General features: G+C 36.5%; 1 protein-coding gene across 2 annotated transcripts in view; it reads left to right on the top strand.

Moving 5' to 3' along the window:
• Nucleotides 1–25693, top strand: part of LOC115622182 (adenylate cyclase type 2) — a 62564-nt gene that overhangs the window by 35056 nt on the left and 1815 nt on the right. Inside the window, exons 3-20 of one of the 2 annotated variants that reach the window (XM_030516071.1) lie at nt 10046–10179; nt 10244–10441; nt 10527–10649; nt 11962–12156; nt 12218–12445; nt 12588–12715; nt 17262–17420; nt 18462–18594; nt 18657–19302; nt 20337–20435; nt 21424–21542; nt 22561–22787; nt 22862–23069; nt 23449–23783; nt 23843–24005; nt 24071–24283; nt 24356–24460; nt 24617–24631. In XM_030516071.1, coding sequence (XP_030371931.1) covers nt 10046–10179; nt 10244–10441; nt 10527–10649; nt 11962–12156; nt 12218–12445; nt 12588–12715; nt 17262–17420; nt 18462–18594; nt 18657–19302; nt 20337–20435; nt 21424–21542; nt 22561–22787; nt 22862–23069; nt 23449–23783; nt 23843–24005; nt 24071–24283; nt 24356–24460; nt 24617–24631 — 3428 coding nt within the window. The remainder of the gene's footprint in view (nt 1–10045; nt 10180–10243; nt 10442–10526; nt 10650–11961; nt 12157–12217; nt 12446–12587; nt 12716–17261; nt 17421–18461; nt 18595–18656; nt 19303–20336; nt 20436–21423; nt 21543–22560; nt 22788–22861; nt 23070–23448; nt 23784–23842; nt 24006–24070; nt 24284–24355; nt 24461–24616; nt 24632–25693) is intronic. The other variant, XM_030516072.1, reaches the window with a different exon arrangement.

Below are 25693 nucleotides of genomic sequence, written 5' to 3'. Positions count from 1 at the left end.
GTGAACGCTCTGGCTCTGGCTCTGCCTCTTGCTTTTGTTATTGCTATTATTGTTGTCGTATAATATATGCTCAGGCAAATATCTGAAATAAATACATAAATGCATATATACATGTGGATGGCTACAGCTTTGATTTGCTTGTAGTACCGCTTAGAAAAAGAGTTGGCATAAGAAATCACATTTTTATAACGAACTGATTGGGATTGCTGCTAGCAGTAAAACCAATTTTAAGGCTCGCTCCTCGCAGGCAACCACAATGATTGCTCTTATTAAATTTACATTGCGAATACTTAAGTTCCTCATCAGTGGTTTGCCCCAAAGCTATTGTAACTCAATGCGTTAAAGAGCGAGCAAATTGTGCGAAAGTGCCGCGGGCAACCCGCCCATGACCGCCTTCTGGAGGCGTGGGTCGCCCTTACTTTGAATGTTCAATAACGTTGCACATAGTATTTACAGAAATTTCGATTACCAGATAAGCAATTAGTACGCATAATTGGATATGTCTGGCAAATATGAATTAAGTTTCTTTAAATACTTAATGATATGTAAGTCCTCTCAAGTTTTAATCTCATAGGGGAATAATTCATTCAAGCTCTTTCCATCTTTAAACTTGGTTATATTTTTTAAATCAGGAAATGATTTTAAAAGACCTGAAATTACAATATTTCACCAAGTTGTCAGCTAGTATTTACTTTGTTTGACCTGAGTGGCTATTGTTGGTATTGATTACTTAATTAGTTAGCTTTTGTGCTCAAAACAACGGGTGTTATGTTACAATAGGACTGTTCAACCCGATTTATAAATCAAATAGAAAAAATTTTCCGTTTAACGTAACAAAATATTCTTTATTTACATTTTTAGTGCTGTTCTGCTTATCCATCATTAGAAACCATATTTTTAATAGAACATGTCGATAATTGATAAAGCAAATAAAAATAGTTCATTACCAAACACAATTCTTATGCCGTTTCATAGCATGCAATTAAAATGGGCCAATAATTCAGTTTCACGAAGATATAAAAACGATATTTGATGAATTGTTTTTTAAAAATATTTAAAAAAAACAAGACGATCTCTCCACCAATAAAAGGCGCTTTCCATTTCCATCGATATTCTAAAATTTCACAATTTCTAGCTACATATATTCAGGAAATTGACATACCGAACAAAGCTTGATCGAATAGAGCTTAATTATTTGTTAAAAATTAGTAATTCGACTATAATTATGACTGTTGTTAACCTCTACCTTTCGCTTATCCCATATTTTAGTAACGGACTTGAAAATATAATTTGAGTTCAGAAGCAATAACAACACAAATTTGTCTCAAACATCTAGCTTTAAAAGCAAAAATAAAATTTCTTTTAGGTATTGTGACCGCTTGTTATCGATTTTATTTTGCAATGGGTAACGCTTTTTTTTTCCAATTCTATATCCTTTCAATTCTACTTAGCTCAGCAATTGTGGGGGCTGTTTGTCGCATTTCATAAAATAAAATAAGTTATGATTCTGAATAAGCAATTTCTTTTTATTGTTTATTGCAAACGTGCTGGAGCAATCAAAACATATTGTTGCTGTTTCACCAATCTCGAAAGAACGCTTGCGCCGTCCTCGTGTACATCCGTCTGGCATTGACACCTCAGGTTCATCAAAATGAAGAAAAAACAAGAAAAAAAGGAAAGGGAAAACAAATTTTGCACACCTTGAAGTAAGGAAAGAGGGCAATAAATGGTCGCAAGGATACCTCAAAGACAAACTATGTGTATCCATTTCCAAAATTGAAAGCTTAACGGTGCGGCTCTAATAGCAGATTGACTTGCTTCCTGGCGACCACAGCTGAAAGAAACAAAGTGACGCCGAAGCAATATAGTGCTCATACCCACCTAGGCAGCAATTCCAAGTCCTATGGCTTTTTGTCTTGTGCCACGCATCATTATTTATAGACTTTTACGAGAACTGCACAACGTGACACGCACAAACATACGCAGGCAGAGTAGCCATTAGCCTTTCACGCCTTACACACGCAACGAAAAAAATGAGAAAAAGTCCAAACTGTTGCCTTCGGGTGTGCCAAGGCTAGATACTCTGTATTACATTATTCGCAGTTCGGTTTGTTCACAAAAGTTGCTTCTTTCCAATTGTGGATCGATCTCTCATTTACCTTAAATGGTTTGGACAGGTGACTTAAAATAAATATTATTATGAATTATCGGATCCAAGAAACTTTCTTCATTTTTTGTGTTGGCATTGTTATTGCCAAATGAAATATACCCTTTTACCCGAAGATAAGGGTATAAAAAATGAGCAGAACCAGCCTGACAGCGGAAAAATGTCGCACAATAGCTAAAGAAAAACTACAGAAATACGTGAGTTGTCGCCTTGCCCTTCAACCTGGCCCCTCTCCACGTTTAAGCTTCTGTCCCCCTTTTTCAGTCGCACGTCACTCCACTAAATTTGTGTTGCCAATTTCTCCCAGGGCCGTGCTCACATCGACTATGCACCTTGATTAATACGAAGCTTTGACATGCCGCCGACGGCATCGCCATCAACACCTGCCACGTCCCCCTCTTCCTGTTTGTTATTATTGTTTCGTTCGCTTGGGCTGTGTCGTCCTTAATGCGCAGTGTCAATTTTTGTGGCTGACATCTGCAGATCGTCAACTGGTTTTTGGCTTTCGGCAGGCGAGCACATTATTCATGGCACCAAACTGTTGATTACTCTTGTCCGCCAGTTAAACAGAGCGGCTGATTTATTTGGCAATTGGGTTCCCGTGTCAGCTACCACAGTCATAAAAATGCAACCAGACACCGAAAATTAACTGAAAATAAAATAAAACACATTCGCACAATTCGGGCAGAGGTCCGACCTCTCATCAAGGTGAAATGCAATAAAGCTTTCGTATATAATTACAGAATTGTTTGGGCAAGGGATCTGGTTTGTGATTAACTTGGGATGGAAGGCTCTTAAAATGGGAAGATAAGCTCAGTGTTTTAATTTAATTGCTTAGCTCGACTCATTTCATTTGTTTATGGACCTGGCTAGCTACGCATCGAATATTTCACTTGAGCAAAAATTGTAATTAAGATAAGATAAGAGAATAGACAAATGGGAAAATTTTAATATAATTTAATTATAATTAAACGAAGAAGCTGGACTCATGAATAACTTTTTAGCAATTCTATTTAGCGATGATTTAAAGTGGAGGGCGTAATAATACAAGCAACTGCAGAGCCTACAAAGACAAATGTGTTAGATGTGGTGGAATAGGCTCTGATTTTTCCTGCTGTTGCTTCAGTCAAGAAATAGCCATCATCCAGCACAATACTATACACCTTAGCATGAGCTGTTTTATCGCTAAGCTAAACTATCCTATAAAAGCTTTACATAGTATGTATGTTTAAAAATAAACATTCTGCCCCTTAGCATTGCCAACCGAATTCAACGAAGATAGAAAAGTTTTTCTTCTTGCCGCGAAAGCCGTATTTGCCATATGAATGATAATTTCGAAACAAAAGAAACAATTGTTCCAGTATTTAACTTGAGTTATATAAAAACTCATGAGTTAAAGAAAAGAAAAGTTTCTTATGATTTTTCTGTGCAGCTGTATTTGCCTAAAATTGTCTTACAAGGCCAGCTCATAAATCTATATTAAACATGGAAACACGTAGAAGTTGGAGCGAACTTTTGGCTGAACATTAAAATATTTGCGGCAATTCACAAAAAAATGTCTGCCATGAAATACTGTGGGTCTGGCCGGCACGGCGCACATGCTGTTAAAATAAAAATATAATTTGCATAACATTTTGTACGCACTTGAAAAATGTTTTGAGCACTAAAAGTTTGCCGACAACTTTAAAAATGTTGTAACAAAGGCAAATTACAAATGCATGATTAAATTTGATTAAAGTTTACAACTGATAGCGAACCATGAAAGATCAATAAATTTAAATAATAAATAAATAGCTTAGATGAAAATAACGTGCAGCAAGCTCGCCGTCTGCCGCAAATCCACTAGAATGCCTCGCATACAAATCACAGTGCCTAATACGTGTGCGGCATGGTCAGAGCCAAAGAGCTAAAGCCACTTTGGTGTTGCCGTTGTGGTCTGTGTTGTTGGCGCGTTTGTTGTTGTTAGGCTGCACACGTTTTGGTGAGCGGGCTTGCGATGCTTCTGTCGGCTTATTGCGTGCAGCTGAATATAATTTACAATGTTGCAGCAGCTGGCGGGTATGCGGTGGCTAGCGGTGGCAGGTGGCTGCTGGCATGTAATAGTGTAGTCCACTTGTAGTTTTTATTGTGAGTTTAATTTTCGACTGCTGCATATTTACTTTTCTCACATCTATATGCGGCTTTCGCAGCGTATACGTAATACGAACATGAGAATCCTGGCAAAAGTGTTGCCTACTTTTGAGCTGTTGAATGTTGGCGGCATCGATTACGTTTGCTTTTTCTGTTAAGGTATGCTGCGGCTGTGGCTCGTTTTATTCAAAGTATAAAAGAAAACGTTGCGAGAAGCTCATTTTACGTATATAAATCATATTCGCAATTGGATGGGTCCATATAGCCACTAGTCCGACTGTAGGTTCGTCTTCTTATTAGGTTTAATGCTTTTGAGCAGTTAAATAAATTTCAATATAGTAATTATAATTATAATTGTGCAACATATGCTCTAATTTGAATCAATTGGGAATACTTACTCTACCTACTCTTTCAGATTTTTTATTTTTTCTTTTATATAGACATTTGGAAGATTGTTGTTTTGTTTGGATAAAATATGATGTCATGTGAGCCAAAACCAATTTGCTGTTTCTATAGTGGTTTTAACTAGCTGTGATAGAAAATACCTGAAAGACATACTCTTTTTTATTTGCTTTAGTAGATGAAAATTGGAACAACAAGATTGTCGTGTGCTTTTAATAGTATTAAAACTTAATCGCTAATTATTACGAATTGTTAATAGAGTTGGGGTTGGAGATTCGTCATATAATCGGAGCCATGTTAGCTATGTTGGCAGTTGCCCGCAGTCCATTGTTGAGTCAGCTCGACAAAGAAAATTCCAGTTTGTAATATTCTTTTACATGTTTTTTTTTAATGATAACTTAAATGTAAACATTTTAATCGGCTTTACTATGAATACTCAAATACATATATCTTACATATATATATATATATACATATATGTACATCTGTGTAATGCAACCAACTCAATGCGAAATCAACGTTATGAACAGATATAATGAAATTCACTTATATTGACGCACTGAAAATATTTCAGTAATTGAACGCATCTATACACATTCTTTGATCTACAAAACGTTTCACATATTTGTACACGTAGTCAAGCCGCTGGCATCTGCACATTTTTGCAATAGATTTAACAGCTCTAGAATTTTTTCATTTCACATAAAGTATCTAAAAAGCATACACACATATACGCATGTATGGTATAAGCGTAATAAAGGAACGAAGAAAATCTCAGCTAAATACATTTGAGCAGCAATCAAATCCGACTGACACAATTTAACTTGGACTTGTATTTTGTGTTGTGCGCTGCAACAGTCGGCTTTTTGCTTAAGAGAAGGATGTTAATAAATGCTTTATATAAGAGCTGCAAAATTGGTTAAAGGTTTATCAACTAACTATGTATGCTGAGACAAAACAGATAAAACAATAAAATATCTCAAAGTCCAATTTAAAAAAGAATAACTAGTTTGAGGTTCAAGAACATGAATCCAAATACTTGTTGTTTATTAGCGAAAAAAGATATGATTAAACAAATAACTTAATTATATATGTTTTTGTAATAATATGAACGATTTTTTATCTGTATGTTGTCTTTTCTTGATAAAGAATGTTGTTTGGATATACTGAGAACACTATCAATAGGGGAGATTATTTTTAAATTTTATTTAAATCCGCTGAGGTTGCTTTTCGACATTTATCAACTCAGGTCAGGGATTTTTTAAACTCTAATATTTCTAAAATTTAAAATTAGACGCAAAATGCGAGCAGTAGTGGAAAGAAAGTAAAATATATAAAAAAAAAAACAAATATAATTTGTTGAAAGTCTACATTTTCGTTTGTAGCTCAAATAAATTGCGATGGTAGCCGACTCTGGCCACTTCTTTTAACTTTGCTTTTCCAAACATGCCTTGACATATGTCTGCACACATTCGCACTTAATCACATGAAACTGTGGAAAGCCATGACGGCTTTCAATTCACGACAGGATGGAATAAAATCTATGCCAGAAGCTATGCATTCAACATTCCCTCAACGTTATCGTTGGCGTCTTCAACTGTTTCTCTTTAGCCGCTTTATTTTTTATGAGCTAAAACGCAGCAGTCACGTGAAGCACAGCAGCCAACAGGATGTCATTGTATGTACATATGTTAGTATGTGTGATGCCACACGCACGCACACTAACGCACTCAGTTGTTGTAACGAGCATTTTCAGTTCATGTCAAAGGAATTTCTGTTTGATTGCAGAAAATAAAAAGTGTCGCTTGAGCGTGAGTTCTTTTTTACGATTATTTCCCCAATCGGGCACATGCAGAATTTTTCACTTATCCGCGGCTGCTGAGCGATAAGAGTGGGCCTAATGCGTGAGAAGGTTTGCGGTTAAGTGAGGACTTTTATACGCCAACGCGTTCCCACAATAAAGACTTGCAGTAAGTTTATTAATAATAATAATTTAAATGTATTCTGTAAGCAGTTCTTATCTCGTTGTTTTTTTAATAATACAATAATATTTTTTATTGACTTCAACAATAAATATACAATATTAAAGTCTAAGCTGACATTATTTATATATTAGTTATGGAACATTTGTCTCAATCACAACATACAGCTGGAAAGCTTATGACATTTAAACTTATTTGATAGACAAAGCCAGAGAACTCGGACTTGTAACTGGATTTAAAATAAATGCTTTTGAAAGTTGATTAAAACGAGTTGATCATACATACAAATGATTAGTTGTCCTTAAAAGTTTGATAAAGAAATGTTATCATTTGATATAAAATGTTCATTTAATATAGCAGTATATACAACGTGATTCTTGTTGAATTGAATTTTATAAGAGTAGTCTTTTTTATATTCTTCATAAATTGTTTCTTGCTTCATAAAGTATATACATCAGTAAGAAACATTTCTGCAAAACATCAGAGCCATTGTTAAATTGCATTTTGATATATTTTTTCTTATTTTTATGTTGAAACTTTTGCAGGCTACATAAGAATATGCACAAATAAACCGCATTCAGCATTTTATCAACTAAATGACTAATTTTTCTGCCTTATAGGAATAGTTCTAAAATATATTTCTTTGCACAAACCTCGACCAAATGTAAATAACCCTCACTCTAAACACTCGTATGTCGACAGGTCGGTAATCAAAACTAAATTGTTGATGGATCCTCTCACACCGAGCACACTACAGCTGCATGTTGACAAATACTCTAGACATTTTCATCAGTGCTCATTAGCTTTCCTTCCTAAATACATGTGTGTGAGCACAAATGTGTGTTTTGTGGTGCTAACACACACACACACACGCGCACGCAAGCCCACAATAAATGTGTTTGCACAGTCTGCGCTTAATTTGGTAAATTTTGCTTCATTAATAACCATGACATTTGGGCCGCCACAATCTCACTAGGCGGCCTGTCTGTCTGTATGTCCGTCTGTCTGTCTATCCTCATGTCTGCCAGCGTAAGTTAATTGTCAACAGTAACAGAGACCGACAGGGGCATACTTTAACATTAACTTGATCATTTTGAATGGCCTTTGGCAGGTATTTGCTTTTCGGCTGGCGTTGTTGTTATTGGATTATTTGTTGGCCCAGGTTGTTGCTTATTTAAAAATAACTCCATAAAATCAATGGACAGAAAAGACGTCTGTCGATAAATGTAAATGCAAATTTTACAAAAATAACACTCAACTGGTTGAGTGAATATGTGTGCGTGTGCGTTTGCGTGCGGATGTTGATAAAATTAAAAACGCTCAAAAGTATGCTACGAAGTGTGTGTGCGTTGCTTTCAATGCTATTAATAAATAAATCAAACACTTTAAGAGCCGCTAAGTGGCGACCAAGCAATTAACATTTAATATCGATTTCATGCCAGCTTGTTTACAATATACAAAAAAAAAAAAGAGAAGAAGAAGAACAACACCAACAGCATCACCACAAAAGCTAATTTAAATGGTTTGCCTCGGCTGCGTGAGATATTTGTGATGTTATGTATCACCTTCATAAATGCCAGCTATGTGTGTGTGTGTGCGAGGTGTTTGTGATTTATGAACACATTGAGAGTTGAGTGTTTGCATTGGTGTGAGTATGTATGTTTTACTATTTGTTAATGGCAATTTTATGCAAATTTGTGGTGTGTTTGCCTACAATAAAGTGATTTGGAGCGTGAACTAAGCCATGACGTATATTCCCAGTTGCGATGCTGACGTGTTCATAATAACTAAATAACAGCGTTAACTGCAGACAATTTTAACTTAAAGCCAGAGCTTAAGACACAAATTTATGATAGTTAAATGTTATTTAAGCATTAGTGCTGTGAACATCAAATAATAAAGAAAATAGTGATAGGTGCGAACTGGGGTCCATTGATGTGAAATAAAATTATTTAATATTTATTTATTTATTTGTATCGCGAAAAACTAGCCTATATAATCACAGTAATGTTTAAAGTTCGACTAGTTTGATCCATTTTATTTGCTCACTCACAGCGAAAAGTAGTAAGTAAATGAAGAATAGAAATACAAAATATAAAATTAAAAGAATTGCAATGCATTCAAAATTGCCTACCCAAAATGAATGCTACAAAAAATAATAATTAATAAGATTAATGTATTAAACTACACTAAGAACATCTACATCTTGTTAGCTAGGGTCTACTTCAGATTTTAAGATAATAATATATCAGAGACATACGACATGTATAAGTAATACATATTTCAAAAAAATGTTGGGCTAAAACGTATAATCTAAATAGGCAAAAAAAAAAAATTTAATCTAATTTTAAATTTTTACTGCATTTATATATATATTTTCGAATTGAATGAAATGCGGCCATATTCATAATTTGTAGTAGATACTAAGCTCTTTAAAGATAAGTATGTTTGCGAAAGCCCTAATATGTTAAATTAATAAGTTTTTAGTCAAGCAATTTATTGCCATAATACATCAGCAGTTATTGATTATTGCAATTTATTAGAGTCGTAGCACCTGTAGGGGATTCGTTTGTATTTAGACTGCTCGAAAGCAATCCATTAAAAGAAAACACATGGACTTCATGGTCTTTGTTCGTATGTGCTCCAATTGCGATTTTAATCCGTCGGGGAGGGGGGGGGGGGGGGTGTTTGAGTTATACTGTCTAATGGTCTAGTACCTACGCATGCATGAAAATTTGTACAGTATGTATTCAAATATTTTGAAACCAAGTCGGAAGTTCATAAAATGGGGAATGTTAGAAGAATGATATTTTAAATCATTTTGGCTTTTATTGTTTTTGGGGCTGGGTTTGATAACCATTTCCATTTCCACAAAATATCGATAAAGCTTGATGAGCTGAAATATTATTTCTATTCTATTATTTAAATAAATCCCTATCGTTTTTCTTTTAATTGTAAACTTAACAACGTTTAATATTATAAGGATGCTTTTAAATTCAAATCTATTCAAATTGTTTAAAGGTAACTTGTTTTAAAAAAAAGTTTAAAAGTCTTTTTAAGCGAATCCCATTCACCTTATCAGGTGTGCACTGTTCAGGGGGCTATAAAACTATTATTTAGACGTATGTGGTTTTCTGCTTGCGTGGAAAAGCGTATACTTAATGTAGTATGTTTGATTGTATTTCATTTCTAAATGTCAAATATAAATGCCAACTTAGCTAGAAGTCAAATGCTAAACCTTGACAATAAATATTAAATTGCGGCAATTGCGCATATTTGTGGCTAAACTCTTACCTATAAAGCAATAACCCATTAGCCTGAATGCTAATGCAGTGTCACTTCACATTTTATTAATATATTGCAGCCGAAGACATACATTTGGACGATTTATACACACGCTATCGCCAACGGCTGCGAAAATCGCTCTTCAGATCGGGGCTGCTCATATCGCTGGTGTCATGTGTCGTGTCCATAATAATTGGTCTCGTTTACGAGCAGGTAAGACATTTGAGATGGCGGAAGCCACTTGACTTTGGCACAATATTAATTTATTTGCTTGTAGCACCTGCTGCAGACACTGCTTTTGGCCCTGGCCACCATTATATCGGCCTCGATACTCACGGCCCTGCAGTTTCCGGCTGTGCTGAGCTCACCAGCTGCCGCTTTGGCCTTCGCCATTGTTACCACCTTCTCGCTGGGGACTATAGCGGCCATAACGGGCGATGAGCTGGCTCCACTGCCCATGTTTGCATTGTTCCTGGTAAGTAGCGCTCGAACGCATCTATTGCTCCTCTCCGTGTTTTTGTTTAGAGCTTGAGCCTAATGCATTGTTTATTTTCTGATAGGGCATACACACCATGCTGCCCATATCCTGGCCAGTCTCTGTCGTCCTGGCACTATTTATGACCGCCATACATATCGTTTATAGAATCGGCACCAGCGCTGACTACGCCCCCAACCTTCCTATGGTAAGTTTGTCTTCCGTTTGCATCCCTAGGATTGGCATTAGCGTTGGATGATGATAGGAGTGGGCGGCCGTAAACATTTCTTTGGCGTAACAGCTGCATTCCGGCACAGTGGTGTAATATTAGCAGACAGTTTTTTTTTTTGCATTTTACAACAGTATTTGTTATTAAAAAAAATGTTGAAATGTACGGCAAATATGAATCCAGATTTCCGCACGTAACATAATTTATAAATGATTGGATGTGAAGAGAACGTGGTTGATTTAATAATTGATGCGCTGAAATATTTTACTGCAGCAGAACAACATTGACAGAATTGTAACAATAAATAAGGGAGGTTTGAGTGGAAGCTAAAAATAAGTGCTGCATCAATGTTTTTGTTTTTCTGTTGAATTTTTCAGAACTGTTTACGGTCGTTTGTCTGAATCTGCTAAACATATTTTTGTAAGGAACAAAAAATAGAGAAGGATAACGTTAGCTTCGTTTTTTCTGCACAAATTCATTTAAAAACGTTTTGGTTTCATTGCCATGAAAGCACCGAAATTGTATACTTTGTTATATATCTTAGCTTTTACAAGCATTGCAAAGTCGTTATACAAATGACTATATTTGTTTATAAAAATGAATATATTGCTTTCAGCATTTGAAAAGAACCAAAGGAATGCATCAAATTTAAGTTCTATATGCTAAGTTTCTAGTTGGCTGCCTTTTTCAATTGCAATAGCTTATTCATTTATTTTGGGATTAGTATTTGAGTAGGAGTAGAGCTATGGCTTAGACAAATTTATTAGCAGAACTTCCATCTAAAGTAGTTAACTTCCGGCTTCGGACAAATAAAATCAATGAGTGTTGAAAAACATGAAATTCGAAATAGCTTTTTTTTAATATAATTTTTTTATCTTTAAACATTGTTTTTTTTTAAGACCAATTTGTTTACTTCTTGTTTAAGCACTCTATGCAGTTTTTGCAGTTTTCTAAAATTAATTGAAGAGGTTTCTAAGTCTCCTGTGACTAATTGAACGCCATTACTGCAAAGGAATAAAGTAGCTTTGACACTGAATGCGTGTCATGTGCAAGCCTGGAGGCAACTTGGTTTCAGAAATTTCAACTACTGTCTTCCACAGAGCCTTTCACCATCGTTCCCTATCTGGAGGGTCGCATTTCGTTTCAATTTATAGTTAATTGGTATACACATGCACTTAGTTTAGTTTTTTTTTTCGATATAACCATTCCAACCACATGCCATTTGCCGCTTTTGTTTATGTGCACATTCAGTGTGTTGTGACCTTATTGTATTTTCTTCGTATTATTGCAGCTCTTTGGCGAAATTGTTATGCTGGCCAGCGCTTCCGTTTCCGGCCTCTATTACCGCATTATGTCGGATGCGGCGCACAATCGGACTGTCGATGGCACGCGGACGGGCATTGAACAGCGCGTCAAGCTGGAGTGTGAGCGGGAACAGCAGGAGCAGCTATTGCTGAGTGTCATTCCAGCCTACATTGCTGCAGAGGTGTGTGAAAATGGCATTGTCGCTTGTCTAAACTTTAATAAAATCCTTTGTGCTCGTACAGGTCAAACGCAGCATTATGTTGAAAATGGCGGACGCTTGCCAGCGCGCAGGAGGCCAGGCCTCAACTTCGGCCACACGCTTTCACGAGCTGCACGTTCAACGGCACAATAATGTATCTATTTTATATGCAGATATTGTTAACTTTACACCGCTCTCCGAAGTGCTGACCGCCAGCGATTTGGTAAAAACTCTCAATGATCTCTTTGGCAGATTTGATCAAATTGCACAGGTAAACTCATTTGTCATATGCACGAAGATATGGCTAAAAATCTGTTAAGTTCGCAAACTTGTAGCTTACCCTAGGCTGAAGTATAATTTAATAGCTATCGTATAATTTAAGTTTTATCATTACCTTTCCATATACCATGCAGGAAAACCAATGTTTGCGCATCAAGATACTCGGTGATTGCTATTACTGTGTGTCGGGTCTGCCCATCTCGCGGCCGCAGCATGCAACCAATTGTGTCAACATGGGCTTGCAAATGATCGATGCCATCAGGTGAGTCAACATTGACGCTATGTGTGAAAGTTTCAACAGCCATGTTGCTGTTCCCCAACCTCGCTATCGCTCACTCACTCACTTCTTGGCTACATGCTACCCAGAGCCCATGGCACTAGGGCATAGCTTTCACGACTGATATAACATTGAAACATTTAATGGCAAAAGTATGTAGTTTTTGTAGAATATATTTATCTGGATCTTAAAATATTTCATCCCCTTATACTTATAGTCCGCTGAAGTAAAATCATTTATCTTCAATCATATTTTTGTATTGTTGTTAAGTCTCTAGGTAGACTTTTATATTTCTAACAATTATTCAGTTCAAAAATAAGTTCAATTTTTAAAATTCGGGAATAGATATCACAGACTGAATTGAATGAATTTATTTAAATTTACAAGTAAAAACTTGTTGCTGATTATTAAAAAAATTAAATTTAGAGAAATGCCAAAAACCACACAGACTACGAACAACATTGTCACATTGCTTGATAATTTCACATTGTCTCAAATAATGCTGTAGGACACGAAAGGAGACAAGCATTGGGCGGACCAGTTTGTTCCGCTTTAGGGTTTTGTCATCAGAAAAGTGTAGCATACTTTCGTGCGAAACCCGCTTTTATCGCCATTTTGCTACTTTGTGGCATCGGAGTTGCATGTTATTTTCTGTTTCTGTTTATATTTGTATTGGCTGCCTCAATGTTGTCGGGGTTGGCATTTGCCTTTGTGCAAAGCTTATGCAAACTTTTGTAAATTTTCATTTTGGCATTTTGATACCTTTGGCTATGATGCTATAACACCTTAACTGAAATGTGCGTGGGTCTAGTTCTATAATAACAATACTTGTACATACAAAAAACAGGTTGATTTCACTAAATGAAACCGATTTATGGAACATATAAATAGCGCTATAAAGAAATGATTTCAAATTGAATCTCTTTTAAAATAAGAGATTTCAATTCTTAGAGCTTGTATTCTTCTTGGCAAATTTCCAAATATGTACATAGTATATTTGATGAGGTTTTTTTTTATAAAAAAAAATAACAAAATGAAATATTTATAGCGATTCTTTGTATTTATTTATCTTAAAAAAATAAAATTCAGATTCAACCCGTTGGTTTCATGGCGTTGCTTAAGTCTCAGCTAAGCAATTCAAAATTTGTTGGGCTGAAATATTTCGAAGAAACTAAATAGGAATTTAGTCGGACAAGAAATTGATTCGATTAGGTAAAAATCTTTCAGTAGCTCGTAATGGGGCTTTCTATGTATTTTTTATAATGTTTACTAAGATTAAAATTTTTGGAATTTATTTAATATTCGATTTTTCATTTTATTTATTAAATACAATAATTTTTTTTCTAAATGGTTTTACATTTCCCTAACCGAGTAGGCTGGCAACCAAGAATCTTTTAATGAAGAGGTAGTACATTTTTTTAAATATCAAAACGTAATGATTTATTCAGATGCACTTTATTATTTATCGGTATAAAGTCGCTTCACTGTATATCATTGTGTTTGCTAAGAGCCTTGCTGCAGGCTTCAATATAATCGCCACCAGATAGACACGTTTAATGTCGCTACAGCATTTGTTTCGTTGGCGCGCCTTTTAAAAGCATATCATACAATAACAGACAAAAAAAAAAGGAAATAAAAGACAATAAAAATTTCGGCACAAAGGCCATTTTATTACATGCGAATATTGCGCTCAAATGCCCCGGGAGCTACCGCCCCCGATCGTCACAATTCCAATTCACTTGGGGTATCCAATGTGTTGTGTTCTATTATGCGTTATTTTCAAGCTACTTCCACTTTCTTACTGTCTGCACCGAAAGTATAAGGTCTTAAGCTCGCTTTGTGCTTCGTAGACATTTGGCCTTTTAATCTTTTGCTGGCCATTGCCACTTTGCGCCTCTTTTTGGCTTTGTTCATGTCACGGCCGAAGCAACTAAACAAAAAGCTGGCAAGCAACTGTTGCCGCACTCGTTCTTGCCATTTATTTATTTATGCGCCAAGCAAAGGAAACTGAATATTTTGTGTGGCTTTTTGCGCTCATTCAGGAAGCAGAAGCAAAAAGTTTAATTGTGCGCTGCAACAAAATTATTTCTTGCTTAACGATGTCACACACTGAGGAACTTCAAGATAATTTACGTTGAGGGAATTTCCTTCAAACAGCGAATAAAACGTTGAATATAATTCCAGCCAATAATAAGTTTCTTTTTAAATATTAAATTGATATTCAAAGTGCGCTTCAGTAAACAAGAAATGCAATCAGCTTATTCAAAATATGGTAGTTTCAATTTACTTTTTCCTGCAAAGTTCCGATTTAAGAATTAAATATAACTCTAGAACACTTTAAATATTCATTTAAAGTTCCAAGAATATCGTTTTTCGAAGGTTATTTTAAATATTGGTTTAATAAAACTAAAGCGGGCTACATTTTAATATATAACGTGCAGGAAGCGTGGCAGATGAGTCTTGGAAAATATAATATAATGACGGATAATATTTGTGATATTGGACGATGATTAAGCACTTCTTTCAGAAATCTGAGTCCCTGTTAGCTTCAGTTGTAAAAAAATATAAAAAATATATATACAATATAGTAGGCGTAGATTTGAAAAGGACATAAAGTACTCCCCTAACCAGTGTGTGCTGTAATAAGGTTCGTTGGCCTAAACAAAACTAACTCCTTTTACTTGGGTACCCATGTCAATAAGTATGTGTATAATTAATTAAATTCAGTGAATATAAGCTTTGAAAACATAGAATTTCGATTGGCCTTCATAGTTTCGTCCTTTTTGAATTGATGCCCATGCCCCATGCCATGAAAGGAAAGAACGGGTCATATCGTTGTTATGGGTCAGGGCTTTCGCACGGAACTTTGCACAAACATACATACATACATATGTATGTACACATGAAGCATATGTCAGTACCCACTCATATACACATACACACACTGAAATTACTATGTACCATAAAAATGCTCCGGTGACCTACACACACACACACACACACACAAGACACAATTCAAGCCAAGCCAAAGGATACCCAAGCGATTTGCTCAAGGCATTTGCTTTGCTCGATGCGGTTCATTTACGCACTTGAACAAAAGCACAGCCCGTTAATAACTCAAGGACTGTTTGCTAGCCTTAGAGCGCTGATGTTGTCATTGTTGTTGTTACCTTTCTGCTATTTAGTTGGCAGTTGGCTGGTTGGCCCAGCTGGCTAAGAGCGCGTGTCATACATCAAAAAGTAAACAGTGCGCCTGCTTAGCCTGGTGTTTTATGGTCCCATAAAAATGTTAATAGGACAACACCACCAGTTACAACTGAACATGTACACACACACATACATACTACGTATACATTCGACATATGTTTCTGTGTATTAGAGATGGACATGGGCCGACCATCTTCGGACTAAAACAAAATGTCTACAAAATGTTGAATGGAAAACGGTCCAACAATCACAATTGTCAAAAAAAAAAAAAAAAACACACACACATACAACTTTAAAACATATACATATTTTCTTTCGAATCCAGCACCTTTAAATTTTGAATAAAAATATGCTCTATAGGTTGGTCCTAAAGTGGTTTCTTTCAAAAAATTAAGAGAAGAGAATAAAATCATGTTTTTTCTTTATATTATTGATTTATTCGAAAGAACAAAAATTCCCATTAGTTATAAAATACAATTTCTTTCAAGTGGCTGCCTCGGCTAGCCTGTTAACCCAGTTTCCCAAGATCTTGGTGATCTGGAGTCTAACACGTTACGTCTGCTGATAACGAAGAGCATCCCCCTTCTCTTTCAAGCAGAAGAGATAAAGAATTTAAGAAAAGCACATGGACCACACTGTATTGCCAAAGGCCTAAAAGAAAGGCTGTATTATTTATCCCGATTTTGTAAAGCAATCTAACTTTAATAAACAAATAAATAATAATGTAAGCTAAGGAGAAACATGGGATGAATATGTAGATTTCAATTAAATGTAAAAATATATTAAACGAAAATATCAGTGTAATATATTTCGATTAAATGTAAAAATATATTACAGAAATATATTAGTGTAATATATTTTGATTAAATGTAAAAATATATTACACAAAAATATCAGTGCCAGAATTTGTAGAATGCAGCTCTGCTCTATAAAACCGTAGCTATTAGCAGACCAATTTAAATAAATGGCTTAAGCACTTTATTTAAATATATTTTAAGATCTGTTTTTTTTACAACCACTTACATTAAAGGTACACAATAGTAAATGAACATTTTCTAAAATGAATGGAATGTACTGCTAGATACGAGTATATATGCAGGGAATCTCCTATCGAATAATTTGCCAGTGCCATAATAAAAATATATAAGTACTCGTACGCGTTCCATGCCCATCCCTGATGTAAAAGTATGGCTCTGTAAGTTTTATGTGTCTTGTGTGCTTTGCTTGTGTGCATTTCATGGCTTGCGTTGCTTTGTTTATTTGTTTGTTTGTTTTACTTATTCCCTTTCCCTTGTTCTGTCTCGTCTTGTTTTGTTTTGCACAGACACGTGCGTGAGGCGACCGGCATAAATGTTGACATGCGAATTGGCATTCATACTGGCAACGTACTCTGCGGCGTCCTTGGCCTACGCAAGTGGCAATTTGATGTTTGGAGCGATGATGTTACCCTTGCTAACCACATGGAGAGCGGCGGCGTGGCGGGGTAAGTGACACAACTTATTATGAGTCTATGTGGGCTTGGGTGTGTGGGTGTGTGCATTGTATCGTCAGCAGTGATGATTGTTTGTGCACGAAGTAGAGAAAACAAATAAAAGTTTACAGTCATATACTTATATGTGTGTATATTAAATACATACATATGTATTGGTAGAATTAGTTGCAGGCAGGTAGACAATGCTAAGTAATGTCAACCTAAATTAACCCGCATTTGACGGCAAAGCTAACGAGTACGCTGAAAATAGAGGCACGAAAAATTGATGAAATAGTCTGAAACTATTATTGTTAATTAATTTTTTGAAATGTACAGTTGCTTCACTATGTCTGCCATTGCTGCAAGTAATTTAGTTTTGATTGATATTTTCTAAATTAAGCGCGAACTGATTTCTATTTTAAAATGTTTTTGTGCGCGAAAGGCGCAAGTATACCAATTATATAACAAATTGCTATTAAACTGAGAAATAATTATTTCAAACATAAATTTATTTCAAATAGTGTTTTGAACTTGGGGGTCAGTTGACATGTTTTAGCTTTTATTCATTGTATAGTATATTGCTGGTTCCGTATTCTACTAAATACCCTGAAATTTTGAACAAAATCATTTTCTACGAACTGCATGTTACAAATATTAAACCTCTTAATATATGTGTCTAGACAATGCGGCTGGTGGAAAAGTGTTTTTATAATGGCACACCTATGTAGGTGGCAATTATGCGAAATTGAATTGGATTGAATTGAGAGATTGGTCAATGATCCGGAAAGCCCTCACGCGCCTCTTTTGTTTTTACGCACGAATTCGTTTGTGAAGCAAAGGCGGAAAGCCAAAAGAAGTAAAGCATAGGGGAAATGAGAAAAATTAGGAGACTGGGCATTGAGAAATAATGTGCCAAGGCGAAATAATTTACATGTTAGCTGCTGCAAATACAAATATAATGTAAATGCATAGATGAAAGAAATTCATATTGTGTATTCGTACTATTATTACTCATACGCCCGGATGGCAATACAATACAATTTCATTTTACAGCCGCGTGCACATCACAAAGCAAACTTTGGACTTTCTGGGTGATAAATTCGAGGTGGAGGAGGGGAATGGCGGCAACCGCGATGCCTACCTAGCTGATCACAAAATCGAAACTTATCTTATTGTTCCGCCGAGGGTAAGTACGGATATGTGGTCGATGAGCCAGCTCAAGATATTAATACTCCGCCACGCCCACAGCCCGCATATTCGCATAGTGTGCCACGAGTCGTAGAGTGTGTTGAGCATAGCGATGCGCACGAAATCGGAGCCGGGGATGCATCAGCGCCACAAAGCGATGGCAACGATGCCACGGAGAAGCTCCTGCCTGTGGAGACAAAACAGCTCTCACCAGAAGTTGGAGAAAAACTATCGCCCACATCGATCCATAGCCAAGAGTCACCGGCGCTGCATGCTCCCCTTGCTTCCGCAACCTCCATGTCCATCAAAGAGGATGACGAGGATGAGGATGCCGCTGGCAATCCCGACCAGCCGTTAGTCGTCAAAGAGCTGGAAATGACAAACAATAGTCCACCGATGGTGGTGCATCGTGGCAGCGGCGACTCAGCCGCCTCCGAATCGGCAGTAAAATCGGCAGCATTGTCGCTACCCGCCGAGGATATGCTCAGTATAAGTGGCAGCGAGAGTGGCGTCTCAAACAGCGGTGCTTTGGGCGCACCCACGCCCAACGAAGGCGGCCCTACATCCAGCGCTTCGCCAACACCCACGCACAGCGCCACGACCCCTGCAACAACGGCGGCAACTGCGGGACCGCCGACAGCTGGCAGCAACAGTCTAACAGTGAGCGAAGCACCCGAGAGATCGCGTCGCAAGCTCTCCGTACAAGGTAAGCTATAACTGAGCATTTGACAATCCTGGTGACTTGAATATTGAATATAAATAGGTTTTAAATTACATCCAATTCCATATATTTTGGTAGCTGAAGCATCAAGAGTTTTAGCTGACATGTGTAAAAACCAGAAGAAACAATAAATTCATAAAGTTAATAAATAATTGATCTTAAAAGCGAAAAAATTAAAAAATTATTCAAATACATAAATTTTATTATAATTTAACTTTAACTTTCCATTTTTATTTCATACTGAAGGATGCCCAAAGTCCTCTTTTAGACATAAAACAAAACCGAATATAAAACTAGAGAGAACACTACAGTAAAATAGCCTGTACTCTCCACAAGAAAGGATAATTAAAATAAATTTATTAAAAAAAAAATTAAATTATTTAAAAAAATATTGATTTATCTATTTATGGCTATAACCTTCGTCATAATTAACTTATCTTAATGAATCTTGGCATACGGACTCATAATCACTAATCACTAAATACCTCCCGTATTTGCCAAATCTGAGTACAAAATTCCAAATTTATATAACTCCGGTTTGTAGAAAATCGCGAATAGGGGGGAGTGGGGGGGGGGGTGTATCAGAAAAAAAACACAAACTCTTCATTTCTCGGGCTCAGGAGAATCTGGATACCAAGTTTGGTTATTCTAGCTCTTATACTTTCTGAGATACTTGCGTTCATACAGACAGACGAACAGACAGACAGACAGACAGACAGACGGACATGCCATATCGACTCGGCTTGTCACAGTGACCAAAAATATATATACTTTGTGGGGTGTTCTGTGTGTTACATACATTCACACGAAACTTACGCTTTGGCTACAGGCTATTAAAATAAAAACAGACAAAAACTATAACATTTTTTTCGAACTACAGAACTACTTTTTTAGCCATAAAACAAAAAAACCCATTAGCATTAAATGCGAATTTTTGCAGCCCTCTATATGTAATATTGTTGTACGCGCACTCGTTATGTTTATTGTTAATTGTCACCTGCATTTTAAATCCGTCACAGGTCTCATCTCGTTTGCCGACAGGCGCCGTTCGTCGGGCGCCTTCATCGAAGGCCGCAAGCTCTCCATACACAGCGGTGAAAGTTTTCGCAGCCATGCAGGTGAGTGGGTGTTCATCAAAGCACAACAGTTAAAAATCACTTGCACAAATGAGGTTAGGCCCATAATTTTGTTGTTGTTCGGGAAACTTTGGGCGTATCATAATCGTAAATTTTAATGCATGCACGCAAACTTTCCATAATATGGTCCAAGTCCGACTCCGAGTTTGTGCGAAATTAGGCGTCGCTTTGGCCGTCAACGCTGGCAGCTGAGCTCTGGCAATTCGCATTTATGATTTTGGGTTTGCCGTGTGGCTTACCGGCACTTTATGACTTTTCATTTGCCAAGTAGTCGAAAAGTGCGGCGTCACGTGCACCCACAAGTCCATTTTGATGACAATACTGAGCACCATGAATGGCTCCAATTTAATGTGCTGCCAAAGCTAATGGGCTGCTTATTATGTAGATTTGCTTACAACTGAGCAGGTCGAGTTGTACGCTATATTGGTGTATATATGATAGAATACTTTCTCACATACCTTAGTAATGTTAAAAGTTAAACAAATTTCAAAATCTTTGGGAACTCTCGTTCTGGGCTAAGAAACGAAACCACAATAAATAGAAATAGTGCATCAAGAATAGCACTAGAAATGAGGCCTTTTTTTACATAAATAATTGTAATTGTCAAATTGTGGAAACCTACTTGCAGTCGAGGTGAAGGAGTTTCAAAAATAAATTCATATTTTTTAAGATACACTGTATATGTTTACTTGGAGGGCTGTGGTGGAGAAAGAAAAGTGTATGGGGCTGGCTCAGCGGAATCTCTTTATTTTAAATAATAAACAGAGTTCATCAACGTTCGTTTGCCCTATCATGCTGAGTATAATTGCATCAAAAGAGAATTTGTTTGGATTAAATTGCTAATGTCTTAAGCTTAAAAATGCCTTGCCTTAGGGTGCTTAAATTTGTTTTAAATTCAATTAAATGGTTTTAAATTGTGCATGGACCGAGGGGCAAAAGCTTCACAGACTAAATTTCACAATACTTCCAGGCCATGTGACACGCAATCGCCCTTCATCGAAGATGACCAAATATGTGGAATGCTGGGGCGCAGATCGACCCTTTGCAAATATTGCCGAATCGAAGCTGGTGAAGAACATTGGACTAGCGGTGAGTGGGGAGTGGGTCAGAGTTCAGGGTGCAGCAACAAATCCGGATACAATATTAAATTTAAATGGCCAGGAAATGTGGCACAACTGGCTGAAATTGAATTGTTTCGGGAAACAAAGTCCGTTAGCAACATAATTCAATTCGATTAATGGCACAAAACGTATACGTTGGAGCATAAAAGAAGAGATTTTTCTTTTTTGTTTGCAGCCATATGACGTTTGTCCCAAGTTGAATTTCAATTTGCTGAATTGCGGAAATATTTTCAATATAACTTTAGTTTTTAATTTATTCCTAATCAGACATTTTTTTGATTAAGCTCAGGCTTAACTCTTAGCTTAGTTTATGATTCATTTCTTAAAATTTAGTTCTAACTTGTATTTTTTTTAAATGTTGAGCTTATCTAATTCATCTTGGGCTTTTATCAAATTAAATGAATTTATTAGGGGAATATGCGTTAAGATAATTTCTCAGGCAAAGTTTTCTCTTTTAGTCTCGAAAACTGCTTCAGTTTCTACGAAGCTTGGTTGATTTTAATTACCATATATTATGTTTCCATGCTTCTTTTTTAGAGTTAGATGTTCTTCTCTTTTTTTCCTTCATAGAAATATTTTAAAATGGATGAGGTGCTTTTCAGTGATAAAGTACAAAGATATAGTATTTCAATCAAATTTAAAATAAAAGATAGAAAATAGAATAGTTTAAAAGATAACTAGGAGCAGCAAATGGCACTCACCCAAGGGGGCTTAAGATCTCAAAGCACAATCTTCTTGTTTGGCCAATCGTAATTGGCAAAGGGGTATACCCAAATATTTCACTTGTATTCCCACACAAGGAGAAATTTTGAAATTTGAAAGTTCGGCGCATAAATTTGCATTTTATATCCATTGTTTGGCAAAAGCTCTAGCCTGTTGCCGGCAGCGGTGGACTCTTGAAGGTTACACAAACTAAACAAATGCTATTATCCTTTTTTGCTTCTGCCACACACACACACACACACACAACAAACGCACACATATAGAGCATTGCCATGATTGAATCAAATTTACTGCCGCCGGAGCGTAAATGTTTCAATTTTAATTTCTTCGGGCCACCCACGGAGCTGAAGCCGTTCACCATGTGGTATCGGAACACGCCCCGCGAGGCAATGTACCGAGCACAGCCGGACACTCATTTTCGCTACGATCTAATTTGCGCCTTCGTCCTCTTCCTCTCCTTGGCTGTGGTGCAGCTGATTGTAATCGAGTTGTAAGTTAGCCGGAATGACAAACTAATTTGCATTTAACTCGTAAGTGATTTACTTAACACTTGTCGTTTGACAGAAACATCGCTCTCCTTGGCTCTTTGGTGGCTAGCTTTGTATCGCTGGCATTGTTTCTCTATCTGAGCAACATGTCGGTGCCGGATGTGCATGCCTCGGCCACGGAACGCAACGGACCCGGCCAGGTGGTGGCCAGCAGTCGTTATCTGCGTCTAGCCATGTTCATTATCGTCAATATACTCATATCGGTGTGCGCAGTATTCAGTGTGGTAAGTACATACATATACATATACATATATGTAGAACAATGCAACAAGCAATGCTAATGTGAATCAATGCTGAATAAATAAATAAATAACCTTTACAATCATCATGTTTACTTTAAAAAAATTTTAAAAAATTCTGAAACAATTAACAAACGAACCACAACAAATTAAAGAAATATAGTACTTTACTTAAATTGCCTAAAACCTAACAAGTTATTAGTTTGTTTATAAAAAACATAAAATGATTTGCACTTGATTCAGGAAACACTTTATGAAATCCTCCCACACATGCATGATTAGTAGATCAGTATTAAAAACATTAATTATTCAATAAGAAAAGCAAATATCTTTAGTCAGAATCTGGTTGCTTTATCCACAACAGATTAACTACACATTGCCCGACTCGGATGCTTTCTCGGATCTGGGGGGCATGACGAATAGCAGCACAAGTGGCAATATTAGCAGCGGCAGCCTCAGTGGTAATAGCAGTAGTGTCCTGTTGGAGGATCTACAGCCGCTGGAAATTGCACATGCGATTCCCATTGCACCCATCTTTCTTTTCTGCTGCGCCATCAGCTTGTCAGCAATATCGGCATTTCTGCGTTCCGGCTTTATATTGAAGTTGATTGCCATGCTGGTGACTTTGATTGGTCAGGTGATTGTGCTCGGATATAGTGATCTCTATGCGCAATATAATCTGCACAATCTAGACTTGGGGTAGGTTTATTCCTTCACTCGGGTACCATATGATATTTTATATCCATTTCCTGATGCAGTCTGCCGCTGGAGGTGAAGGGATTTCTGTTGCTGCTGCTCGTCGTCGCTGTGCTGCATACGCTGGATCGTCAAGGCGAGTATGTGGCGCGCACAGATTTCTTGTGGAAGGCCAAGCTCAAGGTCGAACAGGAGGAGGTAGAAACTATGCGGGGAATCAATAAGGTATGCATATTAGCGCTAGAGTCTCTATGGCTCAATTCATCAAATGAGCAACCGCCCTTTCCCAGATTCTACTAGAGAACATTCTGCCTGCTCATGTGGCTACGCACTTCTTGCATCTGGAAAGATCTACGGAGCTGTATCACGAAAGTTACTCCTGTGTGGCCGTTATGTTCGCCTCCATACCCAACTACAAGGAGTTTTATGATGAAACCGATGTTAATAAGCAGGGACTGGAGTGCTTGCGTCTATTGAACGAAATCATTTGCGATTTCGACAAGGTAAACTATCAAGACGAAATGGATGAATACATATAGTAAGCTCATATTATTTGTATACTGTTTATTCTGCAGTTACTCTTGAAGCCAAAGTTTAGTGGCATTGAAAAGATCAAAACCATAGCGAGCACCTACATGTGTGCATCAGGTCTGAGGCCCGGTAAAGAGGATGGCGCCACGGTAAGTTTGTCAGACCGTACATTGCACCTTATTTCGTCATCATGCTTTAATCTTTACTCTATGTTAATATATATTTCCGAAATGCTTTACTAATCGTGTAAATAACAACTCTGTATACATAAACAACGCCTTCCGTATGAATTCCTATCAAAACAGTCGCGTAGTTTTGCGGTAAGTTATCCTTCAACTCCTATGTGCCACAGCTATTGTAGATATTTTACCACATATTGAATTATTAAATTATTCAATTGTCCAAATTGTATACAATTTAATTTTCATAATTAGAAAATATTTTAAGCCAACTAAACCGTTCGCATTCCACCAGAAAGATATCCAAATATGGCTCAGATGTGGTCCTAAAAAAGCCCTATGATAGATTTTTTTTATTTTCCCTCTAAAAAGTTAAGGGAATTATCTATTTATAAAGAATACCGAACCAGGTATCTGGGGCGACTTTTAAAGGCTTCTTAGTAACCTTCTATTTAAGTTATAGCAGAAATCATTTTACTCTGCGTTATATGTGACATCAACGCAATATTATTCTCAGGCTTTTAACTGAAATTTAATTATTTAAATATGAAACGTATTTACTAAAGCAAATTAATTCCAATTTTATAACTGAAGTTCATTTAATAGATTCATTAGAACAACGGCTATTTTGTTTTTGCTTAAAAATAAATTTTCTTTTTATAACACTTATGTATTAAGGGAAGTCTGCGCTGGAAATTAGTAACAGTTTTCTTTGAAATTGAATATATTTTTGCAAATTTCTTAAACTATGAACTTTTTTCTGAAGATTAACATATTTTTTTCTTGTATTCCTATTTATTGTCTTAAAATAAATTTTTAGAGCCATTATCTGACATCTTAAATATGTATTTATTGAGTGCTGAGTTCACCTTTTATGTAATTTGTGGACTATGTAACTCAGTTAGCTTTTAGTTAGTTAGTTAGTTAGACCAACAGCTTTGATTTACTGATATACCATATTTTCATCAACATACTGGGCAGGAAAGGCAAAATTGATTTAGTTTTGGCATCAATGAAAAAGAAATTGTGTTCACCGATTCACTTCATTCGCAAAGCTGTAATTAAACATTCCTAATCAAAATGGGAAAAGAAGAAAATTGAACAATGCTCACATCGAAAAAGGGATCCAATTCGAGGGATTACGTTAAGCAGAGCCCATCGATGAACGCTCAATTAAATTTTATCTGCGAGTCACATCCAAAA

This window comes from Scaptodrosophila lebanonensis, unplaced genomic scaffold, assembly GCF_003285725.1.
Source record: "Scaptodrosophila lebanonensis strain 11010-0011.00,11010-0021.00 unplaced genomic scaffold, SlebRS2 tig00000043-arrow-pilon, whole genome shotgun sequence".
Lineage (NCBI taxonomy): Eukaryota > Metazoa > Arthropoda > Insecta > Diptera > Drosophilidae > Scaptodrosophila > Scaptodrosophila lebanonensis.
Note: the sequence above shows the minus strand (reverse complement) of the source record. Positions and strands in the feature narration are given on the sequence as shown.